General features: G+C 42.9%; 1 protein-coding gene across 4 annotated transcripts in view; it reads right to left on the bottom strand.

Annotated features, from left to right (window-relative positions):
• Positions 1–15,794, bottom strand: part of LOC103680702 (heat shock transcription factor 2 binding protein) — a 97,790-nt gene that overhangs the window by 59,121 nt on the left and 22,875 nt on the right. For all 4 annotated transcript variants that reach the window (XM_040621856.1, XM_040621858.1, XM_040621857.1 and 1 more), the window contains 2 exons: positions 13,663–13,812; positions 11,816–11,948 (listed from right to left, as the gene is read on the bottom strand). In XM_040621856.1, the coding sequence (XP_040477790.1) occupies positions 11,816–11,948; positions 13,663–13,812 (283 nt within the window). The remainder of the gene's footprint in view (positions 1–11,815; positions 11,949–13,662; positions 13,813–15,794) is intronic.

The following is a 15,794-nucleotide window of genomic DNA, read 5'->3' as shown; positions in this document are numbered from 1 at the left end:
AAAATCCACTTTCAATCCTGGGAGTGAAATCCTAATGACTTTGAACCACAATAGCAAACTGAAATCATGAGATCAAAAAAGAATATGAACACTAATCCTGAAAAAGCTCTTTTTCTAAATTTTACATCCTATTGTGGGTCAGCAAGTATCATGTTTCTTCATGCCTCAGGCCCTGCAAAACCAGCACGGAGATCAAACCAGGTAATTCCACTGGCTCCCACTGGAATTCTAAGGCTGCAGTTACTACTGGCTCTATCAACACTACCAAACACCCGTCCAGTTACATCAGTGCTCCCAGTGTATTTATGTACGTGTTGGTGAGACTTTTCTTTAGCTAGGTCTAACAATAAAGCATTATTCACAGTAACTAAAACTCCTAACTCAAAGGAGCAGGCCAAACTGGAAGAGAAACAGGGCAGCAGCAGCCCTGGCCTCCTCCTGACTTCGATGGGAATGCTTCCAGTAATTCACAGGTAAACGTGGCGTCTCACGTGTGATCCTCATAGATATCCTTTACTAGCTTAAGGAACTTTTCTTCTATTTTCAGTTTGCTCTTAATTATCAAGAATGGAGGATGGATTTTATCACTTATTCATTCTGCCTTTGATTAACTATAATCTGACAGCAGAATATAAAACTTTATCTATGCTCCCAGATGAACTTTATAGAACCAATCCTGGACTTTCCTATTTATTTCTGTGTGTCTGGACTGAGGAGAAACAAGAGAGGGATATTAAGGTCTCTTAAACCTAACAGACTTTTTTTTCCCCACTTCTGCTTACCTTTCCAGCAAATTTTGCCTCATAAATTGGTGCAGTGTTATCTGCTATATAATTTCAAAATAGCTACAACTTTACTGAAGACAGGACCCTTCACGGACATGAACTTGCCTTCTTTGTTCAATGAATGTGAACCTGACAATTTTATTTTCTAGTGTATGACACACTCTAATTTTAGTAAAGAAACGTTTACAGGGAAACTGAACCTTCAAGCCTTTGGCATCATAAACTCCTAGAAAGTCATTTTAACGTAGTTTTTCAGGGGAAAGCCTTCATGTAACTATAAGACCATCTCCTGGAAACCCCAAAGAAAAACCTACATCTAGCTATGTCCTTCAGTAGCCTGTTTCCAGAGATGACCTGTCCACAAAGCATGCCTCCACCATGCAAACCCTGAATTGTCCCTGCCGTATGAGTCAAGTGTAACTAGCAGAACGCTGCAGAACTAACACCGCGTTGACTTTCAAGGCTTCTACCTTGGTCTCTCGCCACTTTCTCTAGAAGCCCAGAGTCACTAAGAAAGAAATCTAAGTATTCTGAGGCTGCCGCGATGCAGAGACCATAGAAAGAGGGCACAAGGAGAAGCAGAGACGACATGCAGAGACAGCCCCACCGCGAACCCCCCGCTGTTCTTTGAGCCACCCCAGCTGAGGCCCATACACTGCAGAGCAGCAGTGAATCACCCATGCCAAGCCCTGAGCAAACTGCAGGCTCATAAGCAATGGAAATGACTGTCCTCGTTTAAAGACCTGAAGTTTCAGGTGATTTGTTACAAGCAGTAGAGAACAGGACATCACTACAGTATCACTGAAGAACGTGTTACAGAACAAAACACACACTGTATCTCAGCTGCCAACAGCGCCCAACAAAACACAACAAATCTACTGGTAAACAGAGTCCCGTACCATGTGTCCAGTACTGGAATAGCAAATGCCAACCCTGTACTTCACTGAATATCAGTAACTAAAGAGCAAACTACAAAGTAAAATAAATACGCATCAATTCCCACACATCGCCCCAGTATTCATCAGTCTGTCTGGGATGCTTATGAATAAGGCAACTCCAAGAGTATAAAGGAATGCTAGTGTAATTTTGTTAAATGTACTTATGTTTTCTAGGTTTGTTTTTCTTTAAAATTATTTACAGATATTTCTGTAAGTTACCATAGTAATTAACATAACTTAAGAAATGAATCTGGTGTCAGTTATACATGCCGATAAAAATACAAAGAGCTAAGGGACGCCTGGCTGGCTCAGTCAGAGGAAGGTACGAATCTTGATCTCGGGGTCATGAGTTCAAGCCCCAGGTTGGGTATAGAGATTACTTTTAAAAAAATCTTGGGGCACCTAGGTGGCTCAGTTGGTTAATCATCTGCCTTCAGCTCAGGTCATCAGCCCGGGGTCCTGGGATCAAGCCCCGGGTTGGGCTCCCTGTTCAGGGGGGAGCCTGCTTCTCCCTCTCCCTCTACCCCTCCACCCTGCTTGTGCTCTCTCTCTCTCATGCTCTTTCTCTCTAATAAATAAATAAAATCTTTTTTTAAAAAGTCTTAAAATACACATATACAAAAAGTTGAAATGTGTTATGTGTGTTATTTTTGCTTTAGGTTGTAATAATTTTGTCTTATTTTCATCAATAGAAATAATAATGGGGTACTAGTATGACAGACATATAGATCAATGGTAGAATTAAGAATCCAGAAATAAGCCCTCATTTTATTCTCAACTGATTTTCAAGAAGGGTGTCAAAATAATTGAATGGAGAAAGGACAAATGAATAATCTTTTTAATAAATGGTGCTGGGAGAACTGGATATTCACATGCAAACAAATAAAATCAAACCCCTGACATCATATATAAAAATTAACTCAAAATGGGCCAAAGGTTTAAATGTCCAGCTAAAACTATAAAAGTCTTAGAAGAAAACATAGGGATAAATCTTCATGACTGTGGATTAGACAATGGTTTCTCAGATGTGACACCAAAAACACAAGCAATTAAAAATAAAATATACTAGATATCGTCAAAATTTAAAACTTCTAAACTTCAAAGGATGTTATCAAGAAAGTTATAAGGCAACTGACAGAATGAGAGAAAAAATTTGTAAATCATGTATCTGATAAGGGACTGGTATCTGGAATATACACAGAACTCTCAGAAATCAATAATAAAAAGATAAGTAACTCAGTTTCAAAATCGGCAAAAGTGCTGAATAAACATTTCCCCAAAGAAGACATACAAATGGCCAATAAGTACATGAAAAGATGCCCAACATTATCGGCCAGCAGGGAAATGCACGTCAAGACCACAGTCAGATCCCACTTCATGCCCACTAGCATGGCCCCAGTCAGAGAGTTGATTCAAAAATACTGATGCACATCTGCAGCAACTGATGCCCTCAGGCATTGCTGGTGGGACTGGAAAATGGTGCAGCCACTATGCACAATGGTCTCGCAGCCCCTCAAGTGGTTAAAACCATTTGATCATGTGGCCCAGCAATTCCACCCCTACTATCCATCCAAGGAAAGGAAAACACATGTACACACCAAAACTTGTACACACATGTTCACAGCATCATTATTCATAATAACAAAAAAGTTGAAACAACCCACACATCCATCGTTGATAAATGAATAAGTATGGTATGCCGTACACTGGAATTTCACCCTGCCATACAAAGGAACCCCGTGGACAGACCTGGAGAGCACCACACGAAGTGAAAGAGGCCAGGCACAAAGGACCACATACGCTATGACTCCACCATATGAAATGTCGAGAACAGGCAAACCCAAAGACAGAAAGCAGATCAGTGGTTGCCTAGAGCTTGGGGAATGGCAGTGTTGGGGAGTGATGGCTAAAGTTAGCGGGGTTTCTTCCTTTCTTCTCAGGGTGATAAAAATGATTCAAAATGGACTGTGTAAACGGAGGCACAACCATATGAATATACTAAAACCATCGAAGCGTATACTTTAAATTGGCAAATAGTAGAGTATATTTTTATATCTCAGTAAAGCTGTTTAAAAATAAACTAAAAATAACAGTAACAATAGAGATACAATTTTCTGTTTGATACATTACTTAGTCTCTGCTGCTCTTCTTGGACCTGTTTTCTATAAACCTCTTATATGCAGCATTAACACTATACCATAAGGAAGTTTCCTCTAATATTAATATTGTGACCTTTGTTTTACTGTTTGGTTTTTGTTTCTTTGTATTTGCTGTGGCAGTTTCCTATCAAGTCAATTATTCAGCTGTCAGGGGTGAGGGGGAGAGCCAAGGGCCACGGGCAATCTTAATGTGAAAACTCTGCCTCCGTACGCTATTTATGGAAACCCCCCTCAGAGCTGAGAGGATGCCCAGTCCCACTGGGAAGTGGCCCCCAGAATTCAGTTTTGCTCGTAGTTGGGTGATCCGGATTCTGACTACAGAAGGATGACTTGTAGAAGTCCCAGAGAATTCTCCCATACACAAATTATGGCTGATCAGAACGTTAATTTGCCCAAACTATGTATGATTCAAGAAATAACCAAGAATGAACTATGGTCCCAAAATCTCTATGGGGAAAATATTCTATGGACAGAGTCCAATAACTAGAGCAAAAGGCAAAAGAATTCTGCTAAATCTTTACCTAAACTTTCTCAATGCCGTCTTGAGCTGAAGCCTCGGAAGGCCAATTGTGACCAGCATCATAGAAAAAGGACAAGTAATTCCTTGTACCTGTCCCTACAATCACCTAGTGTCACCTGTTTTTAAAAAACCTAATGGTCAAGGATATGGATTCATCCAAGATCTATGAACAAGTAACAAAATGATACCCCATTTTGCTGTACTGCCTAACCATATGCCACCCTCTGTTTGTCCCTCCTGAAGCCAAATTCTTTACAGGAACAGATTAATGCTCAGGTTTCTTTAGTGTCCCATTCTATAAAGTTGGCCAATTTACTTGCTTTCACCTAGAAAAACCAACAATTCACCCAGAAAGTTACATCCCCAGGGATTCACTGAAGTTCCACACCACCTCTCTTAGATCTTAATTCCAGATCTTAAGGATACTTGGACAGAGTCTTTGTCAGGGATCCCTCTGATCCTACATGTACATTAACTGTCACATATGTCCCATTAATCTGGAAAACTCTTAAGGTTGACTATAATTATTTCCTCACTGAGCAAGATGAAGAAGGACATGAGCATCTAAGGAAACACTCCAATTCCACAAAACAGCAGTCCATTATCTAGATCATATTCTCTCAACTGAAGGAAAGCTATTATCTAAGGAAAGATTACAAAATATCCAAAATTATCCAAGACCAACCACTAAAAGACAATTAAGAAAATTTCTGTGATTAACTGGCTATTGTAGATAATACATACCAAATTCTTCTGAATTCGCAAGACGTCTGTGTGACTGGACCAAATCAAACATGTCAGAACCATGCCCATGGAACACAGAAACAAAAATGCCTTCAATGATCCTAAAATATCTTTCAACAATTACCTCTAATACCCCAGATTATCATAAATCTGTCTATGTACATGAAAGGTTAAGGTCATGATCTTGGACAGTGGTTCTCCAAGTAGCAGAGAAAGCTGATTTTCCCCCTAGGAGATACTCGGTAATATCTGGGGACATTTTTGATTGTCACACTTGGGGGCTGCTACTGGCCTCTCTGATGGGTAGAGTCTAGGCATGCTGCTAACCTCCTACAACACAAAGGAAGACCCCCACAACAGAAAATTCTAGTGCTGTGGTTGAAAAGTGATGCTCTAGGAATGTTCCCTCAACAACAAGGCATGCATCAAAGACCCACCGCCTCTCAGAGCCTGTCCCTTGACCCAGGAGGCAAGGCTCACTGCCTACCTGTCTCAGGGCAACTTCCACATGGCCAAATTCAACAGTCTTCAGGCCTGAACTAGGATCACCTTTTAGCCTGATGGCATCACACACAAACACTAACTGGAAATACCAGCACTTATCTTCTAGTCAGTTAACTAACCACGGAACAGTGCTCCTTCCTCCTTCTCATAAGACAGTATGTCAACGGAACACCCTCACCCCAGCGCCTTATCACACCTGTCTGATGACAGAGTGCCCCCTGGTTATCTCTGTAGTTCAAGAAGTGTCCGTGCCAGAAGATAATTCAGGAAGGACACTCCTGTCCAGAGCCTGCCTTGGTGCTGCTTGTTGCTGGGTCTTATCCCACTAGGGAAAAGGGGCAATTCTGGGCTGCTTATGAAGTCACCTGGGTCATGGTTTCAGAGTGTCTTTCTTCTTCTAGTGCTTCCAGTTACATGGCTCCGTATCTGTTGCCTGAGTCTTAAATGCTTTTGTTTGGCTACTGTCCTGACAGCAGATTCAATACATGATTCAGAACCAGAACCAGAATGAAATGATGGTGATCTATGGAACAAAAGAACTAGGAAGATCGGTAGGAGAAGAAAGGGATAAAGAAAGGGGGAGGGGGGTAATCAGAAAGGGGAATGAAGCATGAGAGACTATGGACTCTGAGAAACAAACTGAGGGCCTCAGAGGGGAGGGGGTGGGGAATGGGATAGGCCGGTGATGGGTAGTAAGGAGGGCACGTATTGCACGGTGCACTGGGTGTTGTACGCAATTAATCAATCATGGAACTTTACATTGAAAACCAGGGATGTACTGTATGGTGACTACAATAATATAATAAAAAAAATTAAAAAAAAAAAGAAATGATGGCGATCAGCGCTCAAACTGGAAATCAGCTCTCTACGAGCCAACCTTGCCTTTAAGGACATCAAACAACAGTGGTGAGGATCTAGACAGTCCCTGATGATGTCTCCTAGAGCTCAGCCATGTCCAACACCACCAAAGACACACACACACACACGCACACGCACACACACAAAGATGGACTGTCCTGAAGACACAGGAAAAAGTAGCCATCAGAGAGTAAAATGGCACAGCTGCTGGGGAAAATGGTCTGGCAGTTTCTCAGAAAGTGAAGCACAGAGCTATCCTATGGCCCAGCAATTCCACTCCTAGGTATATGCCCAAGAGAACAAAAAACACTCATTCACACAGAAACTTCTACATGAATGTTCACGGCAGCATGACCTGTAATAGCCAAAGAGTGGAAACCACCCAAGTGCCCAACCACGGACTCTTCCCTGCAGACTCAGACTAGCTGATGCAAGACCACACGTAGGCCAAAGTACAGAACCGGCACCTTCTTCTTCCACAGGCACAACCACTCAAGCCAAGAGTTTGCAGACCTCAGTCACCACGTGGGGTGTGAGACTCCCCTCAGAAGGTGACATGGAGGATCAGGGCACAGGAACACAGGGCTGCTCAGAGACGGAAGCCGAACCGGCCCCTGGGCCTCAGCTCCCAGCCCAGCTGGTCTCCCCCGCTGCTTGCCTGCGGCAGTGCAGGTACATGGGACGACAGGGAGAAGCAGAAGAATGGAGATGATGGTCACGGACACAAAGGTGCTCCGCTATCAAGTCTCAGGAGCTCTTATGTCCGTGAAAGACAAACTGTTTCCAGTTCTGCCCATAAACTACCAACGATCAAAAAGTCATTTTGATTCTCTATTTTATAATATTATTCGAATGAATGACCAAAAATTAAGAGGCAAGGAGTGCAATTTAACTGTCAAATAATAAAAAAATAGAGAAAGTAGTGAGGACAATAAAATTGTCCTTGCATGCTAAGCAAGTTCGTCCCACAGGACTGTGATAACGATTGGCCCTCTATATTTATACTCATAAAAGTTACTGAGGGGCGTGTGGGTGACTCAGCCAGTTAAGAGTCTGCCTTCAGCTCAGGTCATGATCTCAGGGCCCTGGTATCAAGCCCCACGCTGGGGTCCCTGCTCAGTGGGGAGCCTGCTTCTTCTTCTGCCTACTGCTCCCCCTGCTTGTGCTCTCTCTCTCAAATAAATAAAATCTTAAAAAAAAAAAAAGTGATTGAGAACAACCCCCATGTTGAGCAGCACCCCAGTTCACAGTGTGCTACCACCTACCATAGCTCCACAGGTCTCCACAACAGTGTACGAGGTAATGCGAGCAGGCACTACTATTCCACTTCACAGATTAGGAAACTAAAGTCCAGAATATTTACATACTGGGACATGGACCAGCTAGGCCTAAAAATCCAGATCCCTTGCACTATACTAACCTATTACTAAGAAGAGTAACTATGGATGAATAAGAAATTAACAATCTCAATGTTTAAACAAACCTTTGACTTCTAGTTTTTGCTGAGGATACAATGGCCTGGAAAGACCTACACCACCATTCTTTAAAAAGGATGAAGGAGATAATTTGCAAAATCACAGCTTAGCTTGAACATTATCAGAGAGCTCATTCCAGAGATCAACCTACTAATGAAAAACCAGAAGGCAGGTGCTCCAAGGAGAGAGGTAAGGCAAGCACTTCTTACCTGGAACAAACACTGGATGCTATAAGGGCCAGTAAAGAAACGTTTTCACAAATTGCCAGATAAGCAGTTATCTGGAGCCGACTGTGAACAGAGGGGACTGTGACTACAAAAGGAAAGGTGGGGCAGGTTTGAGGGAGGTAATGGAACTGTCCCACACCCTACCTATGGTGGCTACACGACTACAGGCATTTGCCAAAACTCACAAAACAGAAATAAGGTAGAAAAACTATCTGTTTACTGTATGCAAATTCTAATTGTTTGTTAGTTTTTATTGAAGTTCCAGGTGGTTGACACACAGCGGAACACCAGTTCCAGGTGTACGGTAGAGCGATCCAGCACCTCCGTCCATCACCCGGTGCTCATCGGGACAAGTGCCCTCCTGACCCCCCAACCTCCCACCCACCTCCCCTCCAGTGACCATCAGTGTGTTCTCTAGAATGGAGTCTGTTTCTCAGTTTGCTTCTCTTTTTTTGTCCCTTTGCCTGTCTTGTTCCTTATATTCCACATGAGTGAGATCATACGGTATTTGTCTCTGACTTATTTCACTTCGCCTAATTCTCTGTAGCTCCATCCATGTCATTGCACGTGGCAAGAAGTCGTTCTTCTGGTGGCTGGGTAATATTCCATTGTGCGCACACCACCTCTTCTTTACCCATTCATCCATCGACAGACACTTGGGCTGTTTCCGTAGTTTGGCTCCTGTAGGTAATGCTGCTAAGAAACTTAGCTGTGCATATATCCCCTCAAATTAGTGTTTTGTATTTTGGGGGTAAATACCTAGTAGTGCAATTGCTGGGTTGTAAGGCAGCTCTGTTTTTAATGTTTTGAGGAAGCTCCATACCGTTTTCCAGAGTGGCTGCACCAGTTTGCATTCCCACCAGCAGTGCTCGAGGGCTCCCCTTTCTCCACATCCTCACCAACATCTGTTGTTTCTGGTGTTGTTCATTTTAGCCATTCTGACAGGTGTGAGGTGGGATCTCATCGTGGTCTGGATCTGCATTTCCCTGATGCTGAGTGATGTTGACCATCTTTTCATGTGTCAGTTCGCTATCTGGATGTCTTCTTTGGAGAAATATCTGTTCATGTCTTCTGCCCATTTTTTAAATTAGATTAATTGTTTTTTGGGCATTGAGTTTGATCAGTTCTTTATATATTTGGGATACTAACCCTTTATCAGATATGTCACTTGCAAATATCTTCTCCTATTCCGTAGGTTGCCTTTTAGTTTTGTTGGTTGTTTCCTTTGCTGTGCGAAAGCTTTTTATTTTGATGAAGTCCCAACAGTTTATTTTTTGCTTTTGTTTCCCTTGCCTCAGGAGACATACCTAGAAAGAAGTTGCTTTGGCCAATGTCAAAGAGGTTGCTGCCTGTGTTCTCCTCTAGGATTTTGATGGTTTCAGGTCTCACATTTAGGTCTTCCATCCATTGTGAATTTATTTTTGTGTATGGTGTAAGAAAGTTGTCCAGTTTCATTCTTTTGCATGTGGCTGTCCAGTTTTCCCAACACCATTTCTTGAAGGGATGGGGTTTTTTTCCAGTGGATATTCTTTCCTGCTCTGTTGAAGATTAACTGACCATACAGTTTTGGGTTCATTTATGGGTTTTCTATTCTGTTCTATTGAGCTATGTGTCTATTTTTGTGCCAATACCATACTGTCTTAATGACTACCGCTTTGAAATATAACTTGAAGTCAGAACTGTGATGCCTCCGGCTTTTTGTTTTTTGTTTTTTTCAAGGTTGCTTTGGCTATTCAGGGTCTTTTGTGGCTCCATACAAATTTCAGGATTATTTGTCCTAGCTCTACGAAAAATGCTGTGATACTCTATATAAAACACTTGAAAGACTCCACCCAAAAAACTGCTAGAACTGATAAATTCAGTAAAGTCACAGGATACAAAATCAGTGTACAGAAATCTGTTGCATTTCTACACACCAATAATGAAGCAGAAAGAGAAATTAAGGAATCAATCCCATTTACAATTTCACCAAAAACAGTAAGATACCTAGGACTAAACCTAACCAAAGAGGTGAAAGACTTGTACTGTGAAAACCATAAAACACTGATGAAAGAAATGAAAGAACCACAGGAAAGGCAGTCCATGCTCATGGAGTGGAAGAACAAATACTGTTAACATGTCTATACTCCCCAAAGCAATCTACACATTTAATGCAATCCCTATCAAAATACCAACTTATGTAAATTTTTTTAAAAGAATCCTTGTTTTAGAAGGCAAAGGATCTATCTGACGGCTAACCCAAAGTCTGTACTGTACCGCCCACTCCCCATAGGACAGAGTCTCGGTGTTGGAGATGCGTAAGCCCCCACGATGGCCTCTGTGAAGCAGCACTTTAATAAAGTACCACCACAGTAAGTAATCTTCCCAGTAAGACTCACATCGCAGAAGTGGAAATTTAAGTGCATACTTTCCGACTCTTTGTGAGTTCTCATGCGAGCCACTCCAAGTAGAAAAAAACAAGGCCAAATTGAGCTGATATGTTGGCAACAGGCTGCTTTGCCTGCTGGCCAACCACCTCACCCCTACAGACCAGCCAGCAATTCAAGCAACTCAGACTCACAACTTAGGAGAAGGACAAATCACATTCATCACAGGGCTTTGGGTTCCCCAGCAAACAGCAGAGAATCCAATCACCAGGTCTGCAAATGCCTTCTGTTTAAAAAAAGGCCTTAAAATAATTTAAAAAGTGGAGCAATGTAAGCCCCCTCCATCTGAAGGTACGATGTCGGAAGCGTGCCATGTGATCCTGGAAAAGGGCTAGATGAAATCAGGACTGGCCCAGACACCGTCGGAGTCCCAATATCCACCTCAAAGAAGTATCACCAATTTTTAAGGGATTCTGAAGAAAATGTCTACAGAGGATCTATCTCATTAGGATTTCAGTAGATGAGGGATAATGCCATGAGGAAAAATAAGATTTCATCTCTCTTTAATAGCAGAGAATTACCCTAAGAGTGGCAAAGGACAGAGCAGGGAGGAAAGAGCAATACAACAGAACAAAAATGTAAAGAGCAAAACTAACAGTCATGGCAAGAGATCTAACTATTTCACTGACTTCAGAACAGTACTACTCACTAGTACCTACCACCCCCCACTATACTGATGGGATTTATTAATCACCTAGTTATTTGGCTTTACCCCTCACAGCAGTTTTGCCATAGAATTCTATCCTAGAATAACTATAATCTTTGGGAGACAATTTAGGTTTCCGGAGTTCTTTAGGTATCGCACCAGAACAACAGCAAGCGCTTTGCTTACGCTTAAGGCTTCTACATAGCTAGATGTTAGTAAAACGATTCCAAATAACAAGGAGCTAAACTTACAGTTTTGTTTTGACTTCTTTCCATGCACAGAACTGAACAGAACATGCAAACTCATCCTACATCAGTCATTTTACTGACCGCTGCTTATCAAAGTCACCTGGTGGAAGCCCACAACACACACACCTGGTACCTATCCCAGCCCCAGCTGATCAGGTTCTCTAGGGTAAGAACCACAGGACATTGAAAAGTTCCTGGGAGACGTTCCTGCACAAACACCCCTGGCTGTAATCACCACTCCAGACACACGGCGAACAGTCACTGCATCGCAAAAGAATGACTTACTTGTTACGATCCCAGCCAAAGCAAACACAAACTGATTTTCATCAGAATCGAGCTCCTTGACATCCCCATCCAGTGACTTCACAAAACTCTCCATTGTTTGACCAGTGATGTTGAAAAACTTCAAAGCTTTATCCTGAAAGTTTGGAAAGGAAAGTATCACACCCCTGCACAAATACTGGTACAAAACGTTACAAGAGTACAAGGGCACAAAAGGAAGACTCCACGTTAATGAAGAAGCAGTACTTAAGAGTCTGCTCCTTCATTACAAGTTCCCATATGGAAAAGAATAGGAAAAGGAAGTTTTTGTTTTCTGTAGAAAAATCACCCTGCAGACTGATGGAAAGAGAAAAATAAAATTTATCTGAGGGAACAACAAAAATTTACACAGTGGTGGAAGTATCAGGATGGGTTCACCCAAAATCCACTAGGAATATGCTAGAAAAATATGGTCTCTGTTGGTTCCAGGCAAGAAACCAGGTTTCAACTATCAGAGAACAGATTTTCAAACAAAATCTTAACAGAAACCTCAACAAGTCAAGAGACGAAGGCAGTGAGTGAGCAGACTCGTCCGGCACTTTAAATCTTTGTTACTTGGCCAAAGTCCCTCCAAGCACACGGAAGTTTGAAGCACTTCCTGGGGGTGTGAGGGTTCTAAGGGAGAGCTTCAAAGCTGACACATTTACGAATGGCACAAGGCAACTTCATGGGCTGATATAAATGTTCTGAGACTGGGTTGTGGGGATGATTACGCAACTCTGGAAATGAGCTAAAACCACTAAATCATACACTCACAAATGGGTGAATTTTATGACATGTAAATTACACCTTAATAAAGCTCAATAAAAGTTAAAATACAATTAATCTCCAGCTAAAGTCACACACAATTTTCATTTCTCCAAGTCATAAGTAACGTATTGCCGGCCTCCTGTCGAACAGCCCCCCGTATCTGTATTCCCGTTCACAAGCACACCCACCTCCTAGCACGCAGCCACAACCCCCTGGCCCGTCTCACTCTCTGGCACCACGCCTGCCTTCCGTGCTCCTCACAGCACGGCGCTGCTGGGCCTCCTGGAGGGCCTTCTGTTAGTCTTCCCGTCTCATTCCCACACCCACCCCGCTCCAATCTGTCCTCACTCACGGTCAGGACAATCTTCCCGAAGTCTGTCGCCCCACAACTCTATTACTCAAAACTCTCAGGAATCCAGTCTTAACTACTGGATAGAATCAGCAACCTGGCATCTGAGGCCTTCCAAAATCACATTCCATCCTACTTCTGCAGTGTTATCTCCCAATGACTTGACCGCACTAACCCTCTACTCTATGTCAACTGACCCATGCACCGTCCCTAAAACTAACTTCAGGCTTCTCAGCCCGTGCCTCTGACGATGTTACCCCTCTCCCCTCCCCATTGTCTGCCCTTGTCACCTATTCGAGTTCATCAAAGCCCATGTCAAATCTCTCTTTCTCTGGGAAGTTTCTGGAGTGTGTGTGTGTATGTGACAGTGTGTGTGTACTATTAACACACATACATAAGTTAAATAACATGTAACTTTCAACAAATCAAATACTATGTTACCCACGGGACAACCTGCACAGAAGCACTATACAGAAGTGTTACTATCCCCACAAACACCACACAGATTCTGGGAGAGAAAGGGTCTTATTTCATTCATTTTACATACCCCCTAAAGCACCAGCTTATACTGGACGCTACACATTGCTATGCCAACACTATTTGAGGACTGAACCTAAGACGTGGACTTCATCTGTAAGTGCCTTAGCAGGCACACTGCACCCTCCATCAACACCGATCGACAATAGCCAGGGAGCCCAGTGGTCATGCTTACTCCTCCCAGAATGGCTTTGACGACGTCCTCGCTGCTGGAGACGCCCCACAGGAGGGTACAGGCCGCCGCCCCCATCTCCGTGCAGTATTCTGCCTGCTGTAGCAGTTGCTGCTTTGCTTCATTCAGCTGCTGTCGAAGAGCGAGTTTCTCCTAAAATCAAAACAGAATAAAAATCAGCAAAATGAATAGCATTCAACCTTGAAATACCTCTATTGTGTTTCTCATTCAAAGATTTTTTTTAAAAATGCACACAGAATTACAGAAAACAGTTGGCAAATGAAAACTAGTCCTTAGACAGCCATAATCTATATTTTTTAAAACTTCAGAGGAAAAATAACACCTCAAAAAAGAACATACTCTTGTATTAGAGTGAATAAGTATCGCCAAAGACTTGAATTCATCTTTAACTAAAATGAAACGTAAGGCACCTCAGGTCCCAAGTGGCTATACCTAGAACACTGCCTGGGACCCCTGAACAAAGTAATAACTGAACACAGCAGTCCACACAGCACCATTTCTAGTAGAAGAGCCTGCCCCCTCCAAATGGCTCACTGCACTGGAAGGACACCAGCTGACACAGCTAAGCCCGGCTAGGACAGATGGGGCAGAGACACAGAGAGCTGGGAAGGAGGGTCTCCCAGGCATGCCGTGCACAGCAAGCTGAGGGCTGGTGTGACAGAAAGACGGAGGCCAGCGGGGCTTCTGAAAAACAGAGCTGGCAAATATCAGACAGGGCTCTTAGCAGTGAACCGTCCTCCTGAAGCTCCCTTAGACCATACAAACAATCCTAAAGGCTCATTTCAGGTGGCTCCTGGGTAGTATGGGGCTTCCTGACCTCCCCAACCTTCACTGGTTGCACTATTGTTGTTACCTGAAGTTCCCTCCAAAGGTGAGAGCATTTCCTTACTTAACGAGAAATAAACTTAAGAAATATAGAAACCTGGTGGCTCAGTCGGTTGAGCATCCGACTCTTGATGTCAGCTCAGTTCATGATCTCACAGTGGTGGGATCAAGCCCCGCGTCAGGCTCTGTGGTCAGCTGGGGGTCTGCTTCCCTCTCCCTTTGCCCCTCCCCCCATCTGCATGCACACGTGCTCTCTCTCTCAAATAAATACATCTTTTTTAAAAAGTTAAAGTATTTTAGATGTTTTAGGTTTTATTTTACAGAGGTGAGTGCAGGAAGCAACAGACCACAAATCAAACTTTGCTGACTTCATTACTTGATCCAGGGTGGCCCATTCATATCTACCTGGGGATGATGTATTTGGTATGCAGAGTTTCATACACATTCAGACATATAGTCACACTCGTTTAAGGAGAAAGGATGGTCACTGAACCTATGACACATGCTAACACTGCCTCAGGTGATTACAAACTCTGGTTTCATCCTAATCATCATCTGGATTCCTAGATCTGTTCTTCAGGGTGTGGAGCTGAACCCACTCAAGTCAGGGGGACATGTGCGAACCTACATCAAGCACGTCCTTTCTGAACTCTAGCCTTTCTCATACTTGAAGCAATCTTATTCCAATTAGTCAGGTTATGATGGCTCTTTGACAAGATCACACAGTAACTGCTGAGAACGACCAGAGAGGACGGTCTTCACTACAGTCACATTTTGTGGCTGCAGGCAGATACGTCCTGACACAGGGCTGCACATTAAATACAATAATATCAACAAAAACTCAACGAGAGTAATTCCATTCACAATAACACCAAAAATAAAAAAGGGGGGGGGGCGCCTGAGTGGCTCAGTCTGTTACCCAGCTGCCTTCAGCTCAGGCCATGATCCCGGGGTCCTGGATCAAGCTCCACATCAGGCTCCCTGCTCAGCGAGGAGCCTGCTTTTCCCTCTCCCTCTCCCTCTGTCTCCCGGCTTGTGCTCTCACTCTCTCTGTCAAATAAATAAGTAAAATCTTTTTTAAAAAATAAGAAAAAGGAATAAACTTAAGAAAAGCAATTCAAGACCTGGATAGTAAAAACTACAAAGCATCACAGAAAAAGTACAGAAGATGTCAATCAATGGAAAAACATACCATGTTCATGGACTGGAAGACTCAATATTGGTAAGACGGTAACCTCCCCAAACTGACTTACAGATTCAGTGTCTATCAAATCCCTGTCAAAATTTCA

This window comes from Ursus maritimus, unplaced genomic scaffold (assembly GCF_017311325.1).
Source record: "Ursus maritimus isolate PB19 unplaced genomic scaffold, ASM1731132v1 scaffold_4, whole genome shotgun sequence".
NCBI lineage: Eukaryota > Metazoa > Chordata > Mammalia > Carnivora > Ursidae > Ursus > Ursus maritimus.
The sequence above is the reverse complement of the archived record's forward strand: the minus strand, read 5'-3'. Positions and strand labels throughout refer to the sequence as shown.